The following is a 23098-nucleotide window of genomic DNA, read 5'->3' on the forward strand; positions in this document are numbered from 1 at the left end:
TAGGAAATCTCAAATTTCAATTTCTACCATGTAGGCAATTTGCGATCACCAGAATAGGAAATCACAAATAGGGATTACCCATTTAAGATTCCTATTCTGATGTACAAAGTATTTCCTAAATACGATTTGGGCATTTAAGAAATGCAAGTACCATAGAATTGAAGTTGGTGGTAACCATGGGCAAATGTAAAAAAAAGCACCCCAAAATGCTTTTTTTTTAAATTGCAATAGATATGCACCACTTTTTTGGGGGTGCATCAAGGGGGGGCCTTTTGCCATTTGCCATCCTTGGTTTTGCATTTCCCAAATAATGATTTCTTAGTAGGACAGCCTATTGACATAAATGCAATGTTGTAGGAATCGCTATTAGGAAATCAGTATCTCTATACATAACATTTTGCAATTTCTAGATAGCGATTTCTATGAAGTTATTTAGGAAATGCAAAATGGCATTTTAGTATATCTGGCCCCAGAACCTGTGTATGTTAGCAGGAACAATGCTTCTTCTCCAAGGGTGTAAAGCATTAATCTTTAGCTCTCTTACTGACTGTCATAGTTCCAGCGCACACAATCACAGGGCATCTCCCAACACCAAATAAAGCCATTAAGCAATAAACATGGCTGAGTATGAAGAAGAGAGTAGAGGAACTGACTGAAACATTAATCCATTGCCATTGCCCATTCCATTTTTGATTACTCTATTAAGTTGCGGGGTGTTGTTTGTTTTGACAATGTCTTTCAGTCTCACTAAAAGTATGAGTAAGAGGGCAGTGGTGTCTAGGTTTTGACTAGAGAGCGGTGGAATAGCAAGAGACTCAGAGACATAAAGGGATGCAACTTGTCTTAAAACAAACATGCACAGAAGTGAATCAGAGGAAGGGGAACTGAACAGTGACAGTATTGGATAATAGAACTGACAATGACAGAAAGTGTTGTAGGCTGCCTTAAAAAGAAATAAAGCACAGTGAAATTATGAAAAAGAGCAGAAAACATTAAGAGAAAGCAGAGGACTAAATAAAACAGACATTTGGTGAGAACAACATGGAGAATCGAGACGGACATGACAGTGGCAATGATTTTGGAAATGAAAGAGAACAAAGGTGTTGCAGTGAAATATGTCAGTTGGATATCAGGAAATGTGAGAAAAAATGGAATGTCTGCTACTCCCTCACTTCAATTAATTACATTACATTAAGAAGACCTGCCTCCAAAGACACCAATCACCAATCACCAACTGAAATATAAGCATGTTCACTCATCCAGTTGATACCAACTGAAAAGCTGCAACCCAAACCAGTTGGCCTGCAGCAGACTAGGTGGGAGGGAGGAAGCAAAATAAAAGGGAGGCTATAGAACTCAGAGAAATTCAATTTCCAGTAAGTAATTGCAGCATGCCTCATCATACCCGTCTCCTTACAGTTGCAAATGCCACCAGAAAAAAAGGTTTTTAATGCCAAAATCTTTATATCCACTGATTCTAGGGGCTCAAGAGGTGGGTACTTTAAAGACTCTAAAACAAATGCAAGATCTCAAGTAGGAAAAACAGGACTATAAATAAGGTATATATTTTTAAAGCCCCTGGCCAGACGCTGAACTAAACCTTTGTCATCTGAAATATTTCCTTATGTAGTCCTAAAAAGCTCTGATGTCTCTCCACCTGATCCTCAAAGAAGGGACCTTAACACCCATATGAGACCCACCCTGAAGAAAAGAGAAGATGTAGATTAACTCTATCACTTGAGGATCAAAATGGTTTCAAACACACCATTTACTAAAAGACCTTCAATGCTTGTTATAGGATTTTAAAGTGAACAGTCTATTAGATAACGGAAGTGTCATAGCCAAAGATTTCCAAAGACCTCTACATTTTAACCTTAGCCTTTCAACCTCCATGAAGCTAATCTAAGTCTTGCTAGTTTTTTTTATATAACTCCAGAAAAACTAGAGGAGGCAGATAAGTGGGAAACTGAAGCTCCTGACCCATCCTCACAGCTATCAGGAAAAGAAACCAACAAGGGCGGGACCATGCTGGAGCAATTAAAATCACTAGTGCCCTCTCTATCTTGAGTCTGATCAAAAACATGAGAATTAGAGTATAAGGGGAAAAGGTAAAGAGAAGTACCCAAGGCCACGCACAGGTTAGAGCAGCCACTCCCCACGCTTCCTCCTCTCAACCCCTCCAGCAAAGTTATGTATTTGAGCATTGAGAGGAACTCAGAAATATCTATTTTCAACCCCATCTCTTGCAAATCTGAGCACAAACACAAGAGGATGCAATCAAAACTACTGGGATGCAAGAATGGTCTTAACCGAACTGTCTGCAATCGTGTTGCAGGGTCCCTGAATGTAAACTCCTCAAAATGAATTCACATTCAGCTCTGCCCAGGAAAAATATGGTCAGCAATTTTGGAAAGGGTTGCTGATCTTGTCCCTCCCTGCTTGTTCACATAAGACTTCGCCATCATGTTGTCTGTACTGTCACTGAGAAAGTGACAAAGAGCATGCAAAGCAAGATGAATAGCTTCTAATTTCCTTCAGGTGGAGATTCAAAAGCTCTGCAATAGAGACCAAAGACCCTGCACCTGATGAGACTCCAGCCAAGCACTCCTACCTTTTAGACTGCCATCTGTCATAATAATAACTGGAGGGGGAGGAGAAAGAAGAATATCCTTAAAAAGATTATGAGAGTCTAGTCACTACCTCTAATCCTGCAAAAAACTAATCGGACAATGGGATCTGGTTAGACGGGTCCAGAAATATCAGATTTCAGCAGCTCAGAATGTATCTTATTATTTTGGGCAGAGGAAAACTGGCTCATAGACCCAAAAATGTCATTGGTGCCAGAGCTCCATGTATCTGTGACCATAACATAACTGCTGGAGCAGAATGGGAGAGAGTAGTTACAATATGATCTTGACTTTTGATAAGCCTCTCCATAGAAAGAATTATCAAATCATTTTCTGTGTGAAACCTTGCACCTATGAAGTCTCATTATGTGATCAGCTTTAACTTTTTCAAGTTTCTCAAGAATCCATGGCTCCTTATAACTGAAATAATTATTTTTGTCTTTGGTTGCAACCGAACTCTTGATGAGTCAATTAGCCAGTTATCCAGTTGTGGGTGAAGGAAGATCCCTTCCTTCTGAAGCAGTGTCACCAATGGTGTTTAAACGTTTGTGAAGATGTTTGGTGCCAATTTCAGCTCAGAAAAACAGACCATGAATTGAAAAAGATAGTGGTCCACTGCAACTTGTAAAAACCTCTGATGCTTATTGTTTATTGGGATGTGTAAATAAGCACGCTAGAGATCCACAGTGGTAAGAACAGTGCCTAATTTGTAAAAGAATAAGGGCTGGTGCCCTAAACTCTACTCAGAAGCCTGCAGCCAGTGCTATTGAACGTTAGCGCACCAAATAGACTTGAATTCACCTCAGGCTCTTTACCCCACTAGCAGACGTTGTCTGCCCCATTATCTCCCTCCTTTATCCCTTTGTGATGTTTTTTTCTCATGTGTTTTTCTCTCTCTTGCTTTTGGTCAGTATCTGATGAGGCAAAATAAGTGCCAGTCCCCAACAATTAGTGCCAAGCACTAGCTGAAAACCAGAGAATGATGCTTTGCAGTGTCACCATCTTCAAATACACTATTTCTACCCAAGAACTCTGTCTCTAAGTCCACATGGGCCTCTAAGCCCCCAAAGACTTTTACATCAAAAATAGTATTGTCCAATTTTGTCCTGAGGGAATGGAATGATCACTCTTTTTTCCCATTGAGTCTGAACCGAAAGCCTTTCCCTAGAGAGTTGTACTTGACTGGGTCTTTGGGAACAGGTGTAAAGATGAGCCTCAAATCTGGAGAATATTCTGAGAAGTCTATTGCTTGATAATGCTTACAGCCACATGATCAGAGTTGTGCTTTTTGATAAGCATGAACAACCTTCTGGATCCTTCCACTCACTGCTTCTGGTGACGGACAAGGGTAGTTGTCAGGACTTTCACCTATAACATCTAGGTTGATTGCTTAATTTGTCCTTTCTCCCTGAATGTTCAGGCTGGAAGCTCTTCATCTTTGATGAAGAAGACTATGAATTCTTTTTTAGATGATTCAAAAGAATTATGATTCCTAGTTTTATAGGAGTTGGATCATTTACCCTTGTTCAGTACAGTGTACTTTCTGACCTTAAAGGGCTTGGGGATAATTGTGCCCATTAGATTGCCAAATAATTTCTGCCTGTTCAAAGAAATGTTCAGGAGGAATGAAATTTCTGATGCACCGGCCTTCCATTTCCTCATCCAGAGCTTTCTTCCAGCCAAAACAGTTGCTGCCACTGCCACTGAAGGTGACTTTAACATGCCAAAAGAGATGCCAGCTAAAAGTTGAATTTCCAGCTCCATCTGAACACTGAGCTCCAAACAGTTGGTGCCCTCCCGAATTGCCATAAAAAGGCCCTTGAAGTCCTTGACCAATGACACACTGCATACAGGGAGGAAGTACCTGCTTAAAGGCACATATTATCAGCAGCGAATCCTCTTTTTAGGACATTCTCAACTTTTTGTCTACAGAGTCTCTTGGAGAAAAATCCTCTGGACTGGAGAGTAGTCCTGTGGAGTGAGTCCACCTTCAGATTGTGTGGGAGCATTACTTCTGCTTCTTACAGAGAGAAAAGCATCTATAAAACTCTGCATATATTTTCTTGCTCAACATCCTTCCATTCACCAACGATTAGATCTCTGAGATTCATGTGTAAAGGCATGTGTTAGGAGTACAAGGGAAAACCCAGGAATCACTCAGGGCCTTGGCCATACAAATATCCAAAAAGCACAGTGGTCCCCAATAAAAATGAATACATCATATTTTACTCAAAACACAAAAATATGAAAGAAGCAATAACATCATCAATGTAGTGGGTGCTTAGTGCAGAAACGTCTTGGTGCTCTCTTATAAGTGATACACATATTTGATAAAACCTGATGAGTATGTGTATCAACACAACAAGAATCGCACAGCCTTTTAATGTAATATGCAAAGCACACAGGGTCATATCAATGATGTTTCAATCCCTGTGAGAGTCTCGGGATCATCATTATCATCAGAACTCTAGAGGCTAGGGGAGCCCGAGGAAGTGACAATAGTTTGTGGTCCCCAACTCCCTTGAAGTTGTGTTTAGGTCACACTTGGAGAGGGACTGAAGTGCAACAAGCGGGTCTGCTTATGGAGACACATGCACTCCCATGGACGAGCGGACTGCTTGTTATTTATTTGACTAATGCACTTCTGATTATAACATCACTCATGCTCATACAATTAGCAGTTGTCACCCTCACCTTTCAGGCCGACCCTTTGGTTAGACTACCTGGCACCATTTGCTTGGGGCCCTTGGGGCCCCATCCAAGCATAACCTGCACACTACTTCAGGGAGTGGGAAACCACATATTATAGTCTCTTCCTGGGCTCCCCTATCCTCTCGAGTGCTGATGATGAACCCAAGACTCTCACAGGGATCGAAACGTCATCAGCATTAAACATAGCCATACTCTGCACATTGCATTAATGGGCTGTACAATTCTTGTTGTATTGGTACACATACTGATCACAATTTATCACATATATATATATATATACATATCACTTAAAAGAAAGCACTGAGCATGTTTCTGTACTAAGCACCCACTGTGTCTCTGTTTTTATTGTTTCTTTAATATTTTTCTTACTTTGAGTAAAATATCATTTGTACACAAGATGATGTGTTGATTTTTATTAGGAACAACTGTTCTCTTTGAATACTTGTGTAATGGCATGGCAAATGTGCAAGGTGTGTAATACTGAGTAAACAATCCCTTTCTATCTTCCCAAGTTGAAAATAAGGAACCTTAGATTGTCTCTGATGTGCTACAACGCCAGCACCTCTTTTTTCATATGTATATCCCTAATGAGAAGGAGCTGGGCAACTCATATTTTGAGTGAGAAGACCCATCCTGAGAGGTTGCGCCACTGGACTTTAAACTTCTGGAATTCTTTGTCATGTCAATGTCTTTTGTAGCAGGCACCTTGGAAACTGCTGCCTGCACCTCCGTTGTCATCAACACAGGAATACTCGGATAAGGCTGGAGACCCTAAAGTCCTACTTCTTCCCACAGGTACTGCCTCGTCTTCAGAAGAGGAACCTGAATAGATACGCCTCTTCTTTCCACTTCTCTTCCCCTACATTGCTGCCAGGAACAGCCTGCCACCTGTCTGAGAAAAGGCTTTAAGTGAAAAATGCCAGCTAAAATTAGCACCAATGCAGAAACTTGAGTTTATCTTACCACTAATAAAAATCACAATCTCCTACAGCCAAAGGTAAGAGAATATGGAAAGCCTACCAAATTGTATAAAATACCTGCCCAAAGAGTGACTTACTGATCCTCCTGAAGCATTCCAGAGCACTTTGAGGCTCTGGATACTCTTGTTATGTCATCGATGAGGCTGAATTGCAGCTTCTTCTCGCTCTGACCAGGAATGAAAGCCCCAACACAGCTGGGCCACTCGGTCACTGTTGACCCGCCCAGCCTTGCTAGGCACCGCATACCACTGCCACAGCTTCTTTAACAGTACAGCAGTGTACCGAGGAGGGTCAGGCCTACCTCACAGCAATCTCTGGAGAAAAACAAAATCCATATCTTTATAGCCGCAGCTTCACACATGGCTGCCTCGTGAGTCCATAGAGACAAAACTAAAACAGGACGTGTGACAAGAAGGAGGGCGCATATATTTCAATTGCTGATTGGTGATTGGTGCCTATGGAGGCAGGCCTGACACATAATGTAATGAATATAACCGCCGGAGGGGCGAGGAGGTAATGAAAATATACTGCTCAATCTAAGCATGTTATCTGAAGCCGCATGCAAGGATTTTAAACAGTGCGGGGCCTTATCATTTATCGTGAGCACTATACGTACTAATTAAAGATACAGTCTCTGTCACAGTTTTGGGATGGTTGGGGCCTTAAGTAACTGAAGATCTGGACCAGTACTATTTTACCACCCTACACAGTAATAATAAACAGGTGCTTGTCATGGGACCTTTAAAGGCATGTGTAACTTTTTCACAGTAAAAGAATCAGCATTTGTTGAAATATCTCAAATAAACACTGAAAACAGTATGCAAAACAACAACCACATTACAGCATAACATCAAATTGCACAAATTCAGGACCAAAAAGAATGGAACACATAACCATAACAACAAATGCCACACAACTAATATGCAAAAACATTGTCACACATTACCACCTCGAGAAACCTTCTTTCTTATTACCTCATAAAATGTTTTTCAGCCAAAGACTGCCTAAGTCGCCACCAACATATGAAAAGGTAATAATGTTTTGTGATCTGGGCCCTATACATTAACCCTGTCGAACAACTGCTTTCTACAATGATAGTGATTTCTGACACTTTTAGTAATTATGGCATCCATCTACACAGGATACCGGCAGACAGAGTCTTTCCTTGTTGTGATCCCATTTTTAGAAAGCTATCAGCAGCAGCGGAACTGAAACCTCCTATTAGGCAAATATTGGAAACTCATCAAAACATCGCTTTTGAATTTTTCATCAGTGCAAAACGCTGTTTCTTCACTGACCAGGATTCGCCGGGGTTTAAAACATATATACATTTTTGTTTACATACCCATTTAAAGGTAAAGATCATCACAATTTTATAAAGCCTTTCAACTTGAGATAGGCAGGCACTGCGACGTTATGTGTGATCCTTCGTTCTATCAATCTTACGTTTAACGAATACATTTCTGAGTTCAAATTTCCTTAAAATGCATTTTCTATACTATGTGAGCACTGTTAAAAGACTACGTTGTGGTTGTAAGCCTACATTACATTTTCGGATTTAAACGTTTTATCCTCTAAAATAACATACTCCCCCGAATTGTTTTTTTCTTTGACCTACAGGTAGCAGAGAAGCGGCCTTCGTATATGCCATCTCCTCTGCTGGAGTAGTATATGCCATCACTCGGGGCTGCAGCCAAGGGGACATAAAGTCCTGCAACTGTGACCCGAAGAAGAGTGGCTCAGCCCGAGATAAGAAAGGAGAATATAACTGGGGAGGCTGCAGTGACAATATAAACTACGGAATTAAATTTGCCAGAGCATTTGTGTACGCCAAAGAAAAGAAAGTAAAAGATGCCCGGGCGCTTATGAACTTACACAACAACAGGTGTGGAAGGATGGTGAGTACAGAATTTACATAATCATTATTACATCTTAAGGCCACTGAGAGTTCTGCTCAATGGTACGCGAACTTGCAGTGGAAGCAATTTACTTCATCCCTAGTTAGGACATGGCTAGGTCTGACTTTAAAGCAGTGTTAAGTCGCATCACATAAGAGCAGGCACCAAACCTAGCCCTGTCATATGCAAAATGATCTGCTGTCCTCAATAGACCTGTACAAAAAAAAAGAAACATTGTGGGGTGGGAGTGGGACTGCATAAAGCAGCAATAAACAGAGGAAAATCACTGTCTCAAATATACACTGAGCTCTTGGATGCTAATGGGTGGAAGGATGGTTGTGTAAACATGTTAGGTAAAGAAGCAAAAAGTTCTTAGTTTAGGACAAACCTTGGTGTGAAGAGATATATAAAAATAAATAATGTACACTTTTTAAAACAAGTGTGTGACTTTATAAAGGCATTATATTTTTTTTAATGTTTCTTATCATTTTAAAGACAATGGGCCTCATTACGAGTTCGGCTGTCCTTTCACAGGACCTCCAAAGCCTCAGCAGTCAAAAGACCGCCAGTACTGGAGGTCTTTTGCCCGCCATAATAGAAGTGTTCAGCTGGGCCAGCAGGCGAAAGTGGAATTTTCGCCCGCTGGCCCAGCGGACCACTCACCACAACATTGACGCCGGCTCATAATTGAGCTGGCGGAAATGTTGTGGTGCGCCGGGTACGACAGCACCCGTTGTTCATTTAACTGCCCGTAATTTGGGCAGTCAAATGCACGATGGGGCTGTGCAGGGAGCCCCAGGGGCCCCCTGATGCCCCCATTCCGCCAGCCTTTCCATGGTGGTGTTTACCGCCATGGAAAGGCTGGCGGATGATGACTTGTAATCTCCAGGGCAGCGCTGCTTGCATTATAACCGCCAGGCTGCAGGCTAGCTGCAGTCTGGCTGTGTCAGTGGTTTGACTGTGGTGGCTCTGCCATGATCATAATGGGGCAGTCGGACCGCTCTGTCTGCGGCGGACCGACCACCAGATTCATAATGAGGCCCAATATCTGGATATCTGGTCACACGTTCATGTCAAAAATACATCATATATCACTGAAATGAAACTGTATATGGAGGAAAAGGTGGACCCTCAAAACACTGCTGTATGTTGCTCTCCAGCATGAAATCCTGTTTGGAGTACTCTTACTCCTCTACATAAAGCAGCTGCAGTTCATGTGGCTCTAATGTAAGGACCAACGAGACCACAGTACTGATGGCAGTATTGATAAGAGGACATTAGAATCTATTATCATACCATTTGATGGCAGGCAAAGGCTATGTGCTGAAAATACTATGCAAGCCAGACGTGGCTTCTTCCTCTGGGTAATGGATTCATTGTTCTTCATTCCCTTATCGCATTAAGCTTCCTATGTGGATGTTGGCTGAGGGAAAAAGGTTTGTTATGGAGACACATTTATTTTTGGGTTCAGGTGTGTCCTGAATCCAGTTTATAATTTATGCCAGTCAGTTGTGTAATTTATGCCAGTCCTCTGCTTCAGCAGCTTAAGTGGGGGATGCCACTGGACCCGATGGTCCGGCAAAACGACCTCTGAAACGTTTGTTAGGTTAATTTGCAAAATCTCATAAAAGCAGATTTAGTGAATAGGGGTCAAGGGCAACTAAGTGAGCCAGGTTCCTTTAAAGAGATAGAAATTATGAAAACATCAAAAATGGTTAGGCATCAAACAGAACAGAAGGAGAGAGAAAGGTAAGAGGGAAAAATAAAATGAGCAAAGAAAGAAAGATTGGAGGTAGTAAGGATACAGGGGAAAGGCAAAAAGTGTGTGAAAATACAGTAGTGTGAAAGGAAGGAACCAAAACAGTAAGGAATGAAAAGTAAAAGGGGAGACATAAAAGGAAGGAATGGTAAAAAGAACAAATTAAGAAAGGAGGCAAGGATGGGTGGAATGATTGATGGAATGACTGATTGATGGAAGGATATTGGATAGAATGGTGGATGGATGAGTGAGAGGACGGGTAAATATGTGAATGGATTATAGAATGGTGAAAAGACCGATAGAAGCATAACGTGTTGGAAGGATGAAAAAGTGAAAGAGCGCCTGAATAGAGGGTGGATAGAAGGCTGAGAAGATGAATGAGTAGATGGGTAAATGAAGGGTGAATGGAACTATTCTAGGACTGGTCTCTTTGCTCACTCTGTGAGGTTTAATTTTCTGGCTACTCCATTGATAGCACTAGTTGCTAGTGTTGGGCAAAGGCCGTCATTTTTGTGCTGTGGAACTTATTTTTTATCATCAGACTTTCACCTAGGTAGAAAAAGAAGGCGGCGCTAAGATAAAGGAGGAAGATAAAGATACGAAAATAGAGACAAAGGGACAAAGCAGGCATACCAACAAACCTCCTTAATTGGATAAAGAGATACGAAGTGTAAGACGGCCTTGGCATTCAAGAACCTCAGCATTCGACCTGGTAGGCCCCTAAATAATATGTAGGGTCCTGCACTGATTTATTTTTACACATTAGCTACTGCCAAGTCCTACATACCCATGGCTTTTGGGTTTTGAAGTAACCGGCAATAGCCTGATCTACTTTTTGAACAACCATTGCTGACAGTTTATTATTACTAGTGCTGAAATAAATGAACCGAGACTGCAAGAAAGCGGCACGATGAAGCCCTATCAAGCTGTGGGAGGGTCATTTAATATCGAATTGTTTGTATTTCAGATACACATCATAAGGTAGTTTCATCATAGGCACATTTGAACTCAAGATACAATACGTTTTATATCATTTTTTACAGATGACTGTTTTGGATGATAAATACAAACAACTAATTGGGGGTTTTCAAATGTTTGACCCTAATTTTACACAATAATTTGGATTCAATAATATATATTATCAAATTTGGAGTTTCTAGGTAAGTATCTCAGGGCTACATTTCTGCAGCTCGGGCCTTCTCTCCAGTGTCATACTTCTCCATTGTAATAAAAAAAGTGCATGATGATCTCCTGGTGTTCTGATGTTCTAATTAAATATGTTACTGTAATAATAAGCTCTGAACATACCCCACTTATACACAGATAGCTAACAAGAGGGCTTTTAACTATGCATGTGTGTGTGTGCATACAGAGAATTACTTCCCAATTTTGATGGAACAAATACGTGACACACATATTATCTTATAACCCAGCCAAGTTCTGCTTCTCATCGCATAGCTAGGCGCATTCATTCAACTTTGTCAGCAAAGAACATTTAGTCAACTCTGTCATTTCTCTCAAAATTGTGTTGATATGCGATATGCTGCAACACCTGTCCATACCCAAAAAGTCCATCATTTTGACCATTTGGCAACACCAAACCTCACCACTATAGGTGGTGTGTACTGGTTGACAGCTCCACGTGTGCATTCCACCCAGACAGCCATACACACAGGACACTCAGCTGCAGCTCCATTCATCTGCATACTGATTAGTCTTCCTGGGCAGGAAGGGTGGAGGGGCTCTCACTTACACTTCAAAAGCTAGTGGCCTGACCTCACACAAAGGACTGATCAGCCCCCACAAATATTACCCTATGAGTTATTGCACAAATACTTTAAATTGCCTTATAAGTTAGGCATTCCTGTTCTGAACGAAGGATAATCCTAAATAGCCTTCCAAACAGTGTCTGTAAAAAGTGGAGTGTGAGGGGGGGACATGCGAATCTCATTTAGACTTCAAGCTCTTTACAAGGGATGATTTAGGTGATGCAAGACTTTTTTATATTTTTGAAGTAGAGTGGCCACTTGTAAGAAATTGGGTTACTGGTTGACTGGGGTGTGAGTCCTGGTCAAGCAGCAACCACAGTGCTTGTCAGGGTAATGCACAAACAAACCCTAAATTAACCTGTGCTTAGCTCTCCGATAGCTTGGCTCAAAGCAGCCAGGCCTAACTCAGTGACAATGTGTAAAGTATTTGTGGAACACTCCAAATAGTAAAACTGAGAAAACACCACTCAAAAAGAATCCCACACCAGGTTATAACACTAGAGCTGAATTTCATAAAAAACAAGACCATAATAACAAGAATCCAATTAGTAGAACTGGAGATATTGAATTTTAAAGTTTTTAGTGAAAATAGCACCAAAAGGCTTAAAAAGGCAATTGTGGATATCTAGTTGTGCCAGAGCGGGACAAACTTACAAGTTCAGGCTGACCACAATGGAGTGTGTGCCAGCTACAGCAAGCCAGTTAGGCCCGTTGAACAAAGCAGCTTAAGTCCAGGATTGCAGAGTGTTAAGTGGCTCTGCATTGAAGATGTGTTGCGCAGCCAAAGAGATGCATTGGTTCCAAGATGTGGCAAGGCTGTGGTGTGAGGACCTATTGTGTTGGCATCAAAGATCCCATTGACGGCACTTGAGAGCGAAGTCTGGCTTCGAGGATGTGGCGCGCAGTCGGACTGGCGCTCTGGTTCTGAAGAGCTCCAAGGCTGCAGTGCGGAGTCCGGTGTCGCTGTCAAGTCTGCGGTATTGTGGGTTGCAGAGGCAATGCAGGTCTTAGCGATGGGTCCAATCCATGCAGCAGCAGAGATGCATAGGTTTTGATCGGGGTTGCGCTGTGCAGCAGAAGAAATGCATTGGTACCGCTGGCTCCGCTGGCTCCACAGAGGCTTGTAAAGCATCTTAAGCCCACTTCAAGGTTCCAGGACTGGGGTGGCATCACTTGGCAAGATAGACTCACAGATGGAGGAGTCCAGGTACAGATGTAAGATTTGTGAAAGCCTGCTTCAGATCTACAAACCAGAAAACTGGGCCCTGGGGTCGCCCTGGGTTCAAGAGATGCAGGACCAGTCCTTCTCACCCATAGCAAGAGTCCAGCAGATTGGCAGTCCTTCAGCAGCACTGCAGTCCTTCTTCCTCTCATAGTCTCCACAGGTCCAGAAGTATGCTAAAGTGGTGGTGTCTGAGGTCCCATATTTATGCCCAACTGTGACTTAGAAGTGGGGGAGAAGAATCTAGAAGTGTTCCTTTGAAGTCCCCAGGCATCCTTCCTCCCATGCCCTGGCTCCAGTTTAACTACAGGGGGTATGCAACCCTTAGTGTGGAGGCAGAACACAGCCTAGTTAGGTATAAGTGGGGCTGTTCCCAGGTCCTCCCTCCCATCCTGCTAGTGATGACCCATCTAGGCACACCTAAGCTCCCTATTGTGTCTGACTGTTTAGGAGAAATATACAGACCCAGTTCCAGTTGTCAGCTACACCCCATCATGTGACCAGAGACAGGCTTCATGCACTAAAAGCTAAGGTAGAAAAATGCCAACATTCGAAAAGTGTCATTTTCAGAATTACAATTTATAATCCGACTTAACCATTAGTTAGGATTTTAAATTGTGATTCCAGAGACACGAAACATGAACTGGTTATCTCTTCCCATTTGAAAATTACACTTATAAAATGTAACAAGGCAACTCCAATGTTATCCTGTGGGATGGATAGGCCTTGCAGTAGTGAAAAACAAAATTAAGAGTTTTTCACTACCAGAACAGGTAAAACTTAAACCTGCATGTACTTCTTTTTAAATATATTGCATCCATGCCCTCTGGGCTGCACCTTAGCACTGGTTAGAATTGGTAAAGTGCCCAGAGAGTTAAGGCCAGCTAAAAGTAGGCCAGAAAAAATGGAGGAGGAAGTCAAAAAGTCTGGGGAAAGACCACCCTAAGGTTGACAGATCTAACACGGCCTTTCCTAGAATTGCCCAGTATGGAGGGGAAGTCAGAGGGTGGGGATGAGCTAATTTCACAAGAGCCCTCTTGAGTCTGAGAAAGTTGTAAAATTCAAAATCTCGCAAAGAGTATTTCCCATGCAGTGTGGAGAATGGCATAGGAGCCTCCCTTGAACCGAAATCACCAAAAAAGTACCCAGTGTGCCCACTAGATAGATTTTAAATTGTACTAAAAACTTGAACCTGCAAGTGCTTGAATACAAGTCAGCTAGCCTGATATATTGTAAGAGTAGCAATTGGGGGAGAATTTCAAGCAAATGTGATTTTAATTGCAGCCACATTGGGGGAGCTTTGATAATGCGAGAACCCCCAAGTTTCTGACAAGAAAACCATATGGTATCTAGAGAAATCAGGGAAGTTAAGGCCTTCTTTATGTTTGTTTATTTGAGAATATCTATGGCTATTCTGCCCCTCTTGTCCTTCCTTAGGATGTCAGCTATATATCTATCCAACGACATAAAGAAACTAATTGAGAGAGGTGGGATTCATACTCCACAGACAGCTGACCAGGGGCACAATCATCATCTTCATGGTTTCGGTCCTACCCTACCAAGTGATGTATTTGGGTGATCATGATGTCAGGAGGTCCTTAATCTTGCTCAACTACTTTCATTAAGAGCCATGTATTCTTTTAGGTCATTTTTAAACCAGATTTTCAAATATTTAATTATAAGATTTGCCACTTCAGATGTAAATCTTCCACAACCCCTGAAGAGCAACAAACATTCAGGGAGAAAGATTTCATTTTTCTCACTATTAAGGGAAGAGCAAGACACCACCAAATACCGTTCTATCTCCTGAATGATGATCGGAATGGCTTGGCCTGCATCCTCAGAGGAGATCAGAATGTCATCGGCATAAGCAGCCCCTGTTTGTCTATATTACTAGTTGTCTGCCTCACCTCTGATATTCTAAATTTTCTGTTAACAATAGAAATAAAAGTAGGGACAAAGGGCAACCCTGGTGTGTACCTTGAGATAGCCTAAACGAATGTGACAAATGACAACTGACTCTCACTCTTTTCTCCTGGTTCAATTATACAGGGAGTGCAGAATTATTAGGCAAATTAGTATTTTGACCACATCATCCTCTTTATGCATGTTGTCTTACTCCAAGCTGTATAGGCTCGAAAGCCTACTACCAATTAAGCATATTAGGTGATGTGCATCTCTGTAATGAGAAGGGGTGTGGTCTAATGACATCAACACCCTATATCAGGTGTGCATAATTATTAGGCAACTTCCTTTCCTTTGGCAAAATGGGTCAAAAGAAGGACTTGACAGGCTCCGAAAAGTCAAAAATAGTGAGATATCTTGCAGAGGGATGCAGCACTCTTAAAATTGCAAAGCTTCTGAAGCGTGATCATCGAACAATCAAGCGTTTCATTCAAAATAGTCAACAGGGTCGCAAGAAGCGTGTGGAAAAACCAAGGCGCAAAATTACTGCCCATGAACTGAGAAAAGTCAAGCGTGCAGCTGCCACGATGCCACTTGCCACCAGTTTGGCCATATTTCAGAGCTGCAACATCACTGGAGTGCCCAAAAGCACAAGGTGTGCAATACTCAGAGACATGGCCAAGGTAAGAAAGGCTGAAAGACGACCACCACTGAACAAGACACACAAGCTGAAACGTCAAGACTGGGCCAAGAAATATCTCAAGACTGATTTTTCTAAGGTTTTATGGACTGATGAAATGAGAGTGAGTCTTGATGGGCCAGATGGATGGGCCCGTGGCTGGATTGGTAAAGGGCAGAGAGCTCCAGTCCGACTCAGACGCCAGCAAGGTGGAGGTGGAGTACTGGTTTCGGCTGGTATCATCAAAGATGAGCTTGTGGGGCCTTTTCGAGTTGAGGATGGAGTCAAGCTCAACTCCCAGTCCTACTGCCAGTTCCTGGAAGACACCTTCTTCAAGCAGTGGTACAGGAAGAAGTCTGCATCCTTCAAGAAAAACATGATTTTCATGCAGGACAATGCTCCATCACACGCGTCCAAGTACTCCACAGCGTGGCTGGCAAGAAAGGGTATAAAAGAAGGAAATCTAATGACATGGCCTCCTTGTTCACCTGATCTGAACCCCATTGAGAACCTGTGGTCCATCATCAAATGTGAGATTTACAAGGAGGGAAAACAGTACACCTCTCTGAACAGTGTCTGGGAGGCTGTGGTTGCTGCTGCACGCAATGTTGATGGTGAACAGATCAAAACACTGACAGAATCCATGGATGGCAGGCTTTTGAGTGTCCTTGCAAAGAAAGGTGGCTATATTGGTCACTGATTTGTTTTTGTTTTGTTTTTGAATGTCAGAAATGTATATTTGTGAATGTTGAGATGTTATATTGGTTTCACTGGTAATAATAAATAATTGAAATGGGTATATATTTTTTTTTTGTTAAGTTGCCTAATAATTATGCACAGTAATAGTCACCTGCACACACAGATATCCCCCTAACATAGCTAAAACTAAAAACAAACTAAAAACTACTTCCAAAAATATTCAGCTTTGATATTAATGAGTTTTTTGGGTTCATTGAGAACATGGTTGTTGTTCAATAATAAAATTAATCCTCAAAAATACAACTTGCCTAATAATTCTGCACTCCCTGTAAAGCTATAAACATGGGAATTAAGTCCAGATCATACATTTCAAGCGCAGTAGGTAAAAAGGTCCACAATGCTTTGTCAGAGGCCTTCTTCTGCCCCAAGGGCCAACAGAGCCATAGGGGAATGTACATTCTTGGCTCTATCTAGTACATGAAAGAACAACCTGATATTATCAGTGGCTAGTCTATTCTTCACAAAACCCATTTGAGCCAGATGTATGCTCTACAGCCAATCTGGAGCTCTTTGAGATAAGTGTAAGAACTCCATTTCTCTTGTGTACTGCTGGGGCACAGACAGCATCTGCCACCCATGTGTGTTTTATAATTACACACATAAAATTGTTAGCATGATCAGGCTGAGTATAGATGTTGCACATAGGGCCACTAGCGTCACTGTTTTCACATCAGATAGTATAGTAGAATCATTTTGCTCATGGGCTGTATAATAAATAGGACAGATTTTCCCTGTTAGTACCATGGTGCACCTTTAGGCAGGTTCACCAGGCACAAATGGGGGACAATGCTCCTTACTATGATGAATGTGCTGCCCTCAGGACAGCAGTGATTTCACGCTGCCTTGGGGGCAGTGCATTTAGTGAAATACAGAGCAGCTGCTTCAAAGCAAAGGGGAGAGAGCTCCTCTGGCAGGGAGGTGCAGTGAGTCTCTGAAACAGCCTGCACAGAGATGTCTGTAAGTCCGTAAGAACCCCTTTTAACCCTCCAGCAGCCCACCCTGACAAGGCACACTGAAAGTGTGCCACCTTTTTGTGGCACACTTTCAGTGCACCTCATAACTGCACATTTGCCTCTGCATACAAGTATCAAATATGGTGCAGGCACAAACGCAAAGTGATCCTTTGTATGGGGCCATGCCCCCATGCAAATGAGGGAACACCCTCTAGAGACAGAGCTGGTGCTGCATGTGTGCCAGCGCAATCAGTATTACAGAACGGGCCACACAAGCCTCTGCAGCCGCTTCTGTAATACTAAAGTGCTCCAGGGGGCACTAAGAAGGTGCACAAGCCCTTGCACCAACAGGGCACTTTCGAAAGTTATGCCATAGTGCTAACAATCTTTTATACGTTCTCGGTGCCAAGTACATTGGTACACCATTTGAAATGTTTTGTGTAGATGACTCCATGAGAGAGTGTAATGGCATTGTAAAAAAGCATCAAAAGATAAGGTCAAATGAATAAGGTACATTTTCGGACTAAAAATGTAAAGCTATCACTGGATAAAACTGTCTTGATTGAAGAAACATCTTAAGGGCAATCAGGAAAAAAATGTAGCTAAAAAATTGCAACGTTTTGCGTGATTGTGTTCATCGCACAAAGTATGCTTTGAAAAACAGTACCATGTCCATCGCTCACGTGATTTAAGAAAATGTAGAGGGGGTGAGCACACCATCATGACAACATCCCAATGCACTACTGACATTACATTACCATGTATACCCTTGGAAGAGACCGCTAAAGTTTTGAGTGTGATGCATTCCACGCTCCCGATCTCACAATAAAAAAGACGCCTGTATATTCCTTGTGAGCGTAGCATCTCAATACCTGTGCTTGAAGTCTACAATATAATATTTAATTGTCTTTACATTTGTAATTATATGCACTTCATTCCCCTTATGAGAAGCCAATGCACGTTAGTGGACCGGTACAATCCTACAAGGCAGGCAAGTGTCCCAAGTCTGATGGGTGTTTAATTGAAGTGAGGCCTCTGTGGGAAGCGTTTTGGTGTTCATGAGTGCTACAGTGTTGTTATTCCGTTGTAGGTCACAGCGCCTACGAGAGTAATGGCAGAACTACGAATGAAAGGTAGACCTTATGGCAGCATTTTCCGGTGTGTTTGTGCTTCTACTGTTACAATACTATTTCCTTTCTCTTCCTTTAGGCGGTAAAACGTTTCATGAAGCTGGAATGCAAGTGCCACGGCGTCAGCGGATCTTGTTCGCTAAGGACTTGTTGGTCGGCTATGTCAGACTTTCAGAAAACTGGGGATTACCTTAGGAAAAAATATAACACAGCCATCCAAGTGACAATGAACCAAGATGGGACGGGTTTCATGGAGGCCAACAAGAACTTCAGAAAAGCAACAAAAAATGACCTAGTGTATTTTGAGAACTCTCCAGACTACTGCCTAATGGACAAATCAGCAGGTAAAATGCAGCAATGTTTGTTCTGTTTCTAGGGACTTGGGCGAGGTAGATCATCAGCCAGAGCAAGTGGTAAGCTTATGCTGATGAACACATTGAACATTTTCAAGAATGTTTATCTGTAACAGTGTAGAGATGTGACTTGTTTGTACAACAGTAGGGTAGGGCTTTCGGGTTAATGCTGGTTGGTAATTGTTGAAATGTGTAGTTGTAGGCACAGTTGTTTGGTTATAGAATTCTGCTTCCGGATTCGCATACGTCGAGTTAGTCGCTCACAATTTGCAAGCCTCTTCAGCATTTCGAAGCGAAGGGACATGAAATGAGGACACTCAATTAAATGTTTGCAGTGCTCTATGCACTACAGGATGTGTAATGTATAACAGATCTCACCCAGTGATGGTTGTTACCTGAGCTGCATGAACGTTAGCTTCCATGGTGCTCCTGTCTAGATAGCTCCTATCCATCGTGTTGTTTGTATTAGCTGCAACTGATCCCATTTTTCCACATAAGTTGATCTGCTAAGGGACATGCTTTCTCCATCTGGGTGGAGGTATACGGCCTGGGTGAGACATTCCTGCCATCTGCTGGGCAAAAAGTTACAGGTGCTTCATCCTAGCAACCACGAGTGCATGTGATGCCGGCCACGGCATGTGGTGTCCTTCAGTTAGCTGCTGAAAATCAGCAGTAAATGCTGAGACAAACTCTACCTTGTAATGCAACCAACACACAAGATCTACTGATCGTTCACAACCCAGGCACTAGGCAAAACCTGCTGGTTAGCGTGGATTTGGAGCAAGTATACAGAATATATATGCCCTGGTTCACAAACATTTCTACCACGAGTAAGTGTAATTTATTCCTATAGTAAGTCAAGACCAGGTCTTAACAAAATGTATTTCTGAATCTGCAACATGTTCAAAAACTGTGTGCCAAAATCGGCACTGTTCAACTCCTAGGAATTTTAAGCTTTTCATTAATTATTGATTTACTAAAAAGCTGATGCTTGGTACATGTAGTTTGAACACATGCAAACAAATAATTCAGGGTATGCTCGGAATCCTCTGGAGAAGGTAGAGGAAAGTAATGTCACTGTATAGTATCCCACCTGACATTCTCCTGGAGGTTTGGAGGCCTTGGAGGCTGATTTTAGGACATGGGGGCAGTGCAGGGGCCTGCCACTTATCCAGCTTCCCCAGGTAAAAACAGCAGGCAGGCGGGGTACGTGACTTTTCTTCAGGAGAGAGAGAAGAGGGGAGGAAGGGGGGGAGAGAGCAGAGAGAGCTAGAAAGAAGGGGTAAAGGCTGATTTGAACATTTTCCCCAGGATTGGTTTAGGTTCCCAGTCTGGCCCTGGAGGACTCCATTACTTAATCGGGCAATCTGCGCATCCGCAATGGACGCATACCCAAGGCATTTACAACAGTTTCCCTAACTACTCTCATGAGGATCATCTGGTACATACCGATTGTATTCAGATCATAGTAGAGAATGGAAGTACTAATTCTGAAGGCCCAGGTAGGTCTACTTGTCTACACACAGCACCCACGCTAAAATGTACTTAATTAATACTTGTTGTTTACCATGCCACAGGACTGAAATTAAAGAGTCGATCAGTAAGAATGATTTGGATGTGGTGTTAATATCTGATAACTCAGGTCCTGACATGAAACAGTTTCAAAAGAATACAAAAATACATTTCCTAGCAGGATAGCCCCGCATGAGGTGTAGCAGCTACTTTTAGAAACAACGTTGCAGTAATAGCGTATTTTGAGATAAATATAATAATTTTATAAAGGCTGGGTCAGACCACCCTCTATTAAAAAAGTTCCGCCGAATATCGTCGCTGCTTCTTGCTCCAAAACGTTTGGAGAAACATGTAACTAAATGCCACCTTCAGTACAATAATTGCTTAAGCATAATGCAGGCAGGTCTTAGACCATTGCACAGCACGGAATCTCTTATCCATGTAATTCTGGACGATTTGAGGATCTATTTAAACATTGGACATGTAAAAGCTCTGGTTTGATTAAACCTTTCTGCAGTCTTCAGCACGGTTGATCATGCTATATTGATAGACTATGTCGCAGCAGCAGGGATTGAACTCACACAATCTGTTAAATATGGTTCTTATAGGCTCAAAGTTACCCATTAGGTTTAGTGAACCTCAGGGCCTTCCCTTTCTCCACACCTTTTTAATACCTATGTGAGCCTCTTAGCTAATCCTCCGATGGCAAAACAAGTCAGAGCCTATAAATTTGCACATGATATATAAATGTCAGTGTATTTAGACAATAATCCTTCCTCTTTCAGCAAGTTTTGAGATTTATATGGAAGTGTACTGGCAGCAATAAGTTGGATCTTATCGCAGTTAAAAAAGAGATTCTTACTATTAACAAGTATACTGTTTTGTTTTTATTTTGTGGTTGGACACACACTTGCAGGTGGAGGTGGGCCCATTACACTCTTCCTCCTTTTGCAGGTCAAATTTCAACAGCAGTGGTAGCCTCTACCTTTTACCTTAAAGTCTTACGGAAGATCCTCCCCTTGTTATCCTCTGGAAATATATGTCAGTTAGATCTCTTATGGGGGGGCCAGTGGGGTAACGGTGTAGCATGACAATGCTAACTCCTTTTTTTTTTTTTTTAAACAAATGTCAATTGTTTTGCCCTGGTATAAAGTACGAACATTGATATACAAGTTGTCATACAGTCCCATAAACAGTAGAAAAACAGTTTTAGTCTAATTACCCCACCCTAATCCAATGGCTCACATGTTCATGCCAGGAACACTGTCTGTTCTCCAGCGATTCCCCTCCCCAGGCACCATTCATAGGAGGCGTTCTTGTTACAATGACAAATTCGTCCCTTCAACTTTTGCAATAAATATCAGTGATATGTAGTAGGGGGATCAGACTCGGGGAGCCAGGCGACAGGCTCGGTGATGGGGGTCAGGAAGTTTCAAAGCATTTCCCAGGCCCGTGCTGCATCTAGTGTTCCCAGACCACATCTGGCCTCTCGGAGCAGCACCTCACTTTCTTAGACCCCCCCACCTCTCCAGTTCTCTTCTCCAAGTCATGATTCTAGTGCCCCTTGGGGCTTTCCAGTGTCTGGTGAGCTCTCTTTTCGCCAGGAGAAAGGCTAGGTCTTGGAACTTACTTGTGATCTTGGTTTTAGGAGTGAGTGGGTGCCAATTCAAGCGGCAATGTTCTGAGGTACATGGAACTTCTCTCTCCACTATCTCCATGACAACACCTGTAATGTCCCTCCAATAGTCGGTAAGCTCTGAGTACCTCCAGAGCACTTGGATCAAGTTGGTCCCCATTTCTCTGCATCAGGGACAGTGTGCCTCCTCTGTTGCATAGTACTGATTAACCCTATTGGGTGTAAGATACGCTCTATGTAATACATACAAATGAATCAGTTTGAATCTGGCGTTCCTAGAGACCTTGGGGATCTGCCCCAGTATGTGTGTCCAGTCCTCATCCTGAATTGGCATCCCAAGATCTTCTTCCCAATGGGTTTTGAGAGCATTCAAGAGTAGTAACAAGCCTCCCCTAATTATTCTATATAGACGCGTAACAGCTTTGAATGTACCCGAGGAAGTAACCAAGTACTGGCAACTCTTGGTCTGGGGAGGTTCCGCCAATCCAGATGCCCAGTGCTTACGGACAACGGTTGTCACCGCTCAGTGTAGGAAGAAGTGACCTTGAGGGAGAACGAAGCCCAAGTGTAAATCCTCAAATGGGAAGAAAGTCCCCCCCTTCAAATGAGGCAATGATCATTTCACCAGCCATCAACCATTCCAACAGTACCCTCCAGCTACTCCAATGTGGCAGTACCTCCAGAATCCTGATTGGCAAGTCCGACATATATGGAATCTTCATTCCAATTTTTTGCAGGCACCCGTGTCAACAATTTTCCAGCACTCCAGATTCCGTGGTGGAAGGGCAATGCACTGGTTCACTCTAAGGATCATTCTCACCAATGTGTACTGATCAGGTGCATCCGGTCTTAGGTCTCATCCTGGAGATAGTCGCCCCTCCATCCACTGCTTCATCCATTGTAGCTGGGCAGCGAGATAGTACATTTCAAAATCAGGGGTGGCCACCTCTCCGTCCTCCACTAGTCTTTGCAAAGTATGCAAAGCCACCCGCCTGTTACCTGACCCCAGTTGAAAGTCCTTATCTGTGATTCAAGATCCCAAAATGTCACCCTAGAGAACCAGACCAGGAGCATCGTAAAGTAGTAGAGCAACGGGGAGGGCAGCCATTTTCAGTAGGGCAACCCACCCCGCTACTGATAGTGGGAGTGCCTTCCAAAACTCCCAGCTCGTTTTAAATTTGCTAATGGCCAGTCCTATGTTGCT

The 23098-nt window shown here is 42.6% G+C and overlaps 1 protein-coding gene across 1 annotated transcript in view; it reads left to right on the forward strand.

Moving 5' to 3' along the window:
• WNT2B (Wnt family member 2B) overlaps positions 1–23098 on the forward strand; it is a 224954-nt gene that overhangs the window by 150820 nt on the left and 51036 nt on the right. The window contains exons 3-4 of the mRNA XM_069238667.1: positions 7940–8217; positions 18473–18737. Of these exons, the coding sequence (XP_069094768.1) occupies positions 7940–8217; positions 18473–18737 (543 nt within the window). The remainder of the gene's footprint in view (positions 1–7939; positions 8218–18472; positions 18738–23098) is intronic.

This window comes from Pleurodeles waltl, chromosome 6 (genome assembly GCF_031143425.1).
Source record: "Pleurodeles waltl isolate 20211129_DDA chromosome 6, aPleWal1.hap1.20221129, whole genome shotgun sequence".
Classification (NCBI taxonomy): Eukaryota; Metazoa; Chordata; class Amphibia; order Caudata; family Salamandridae; genus Pleurodeles; species Pleurodeles waltl.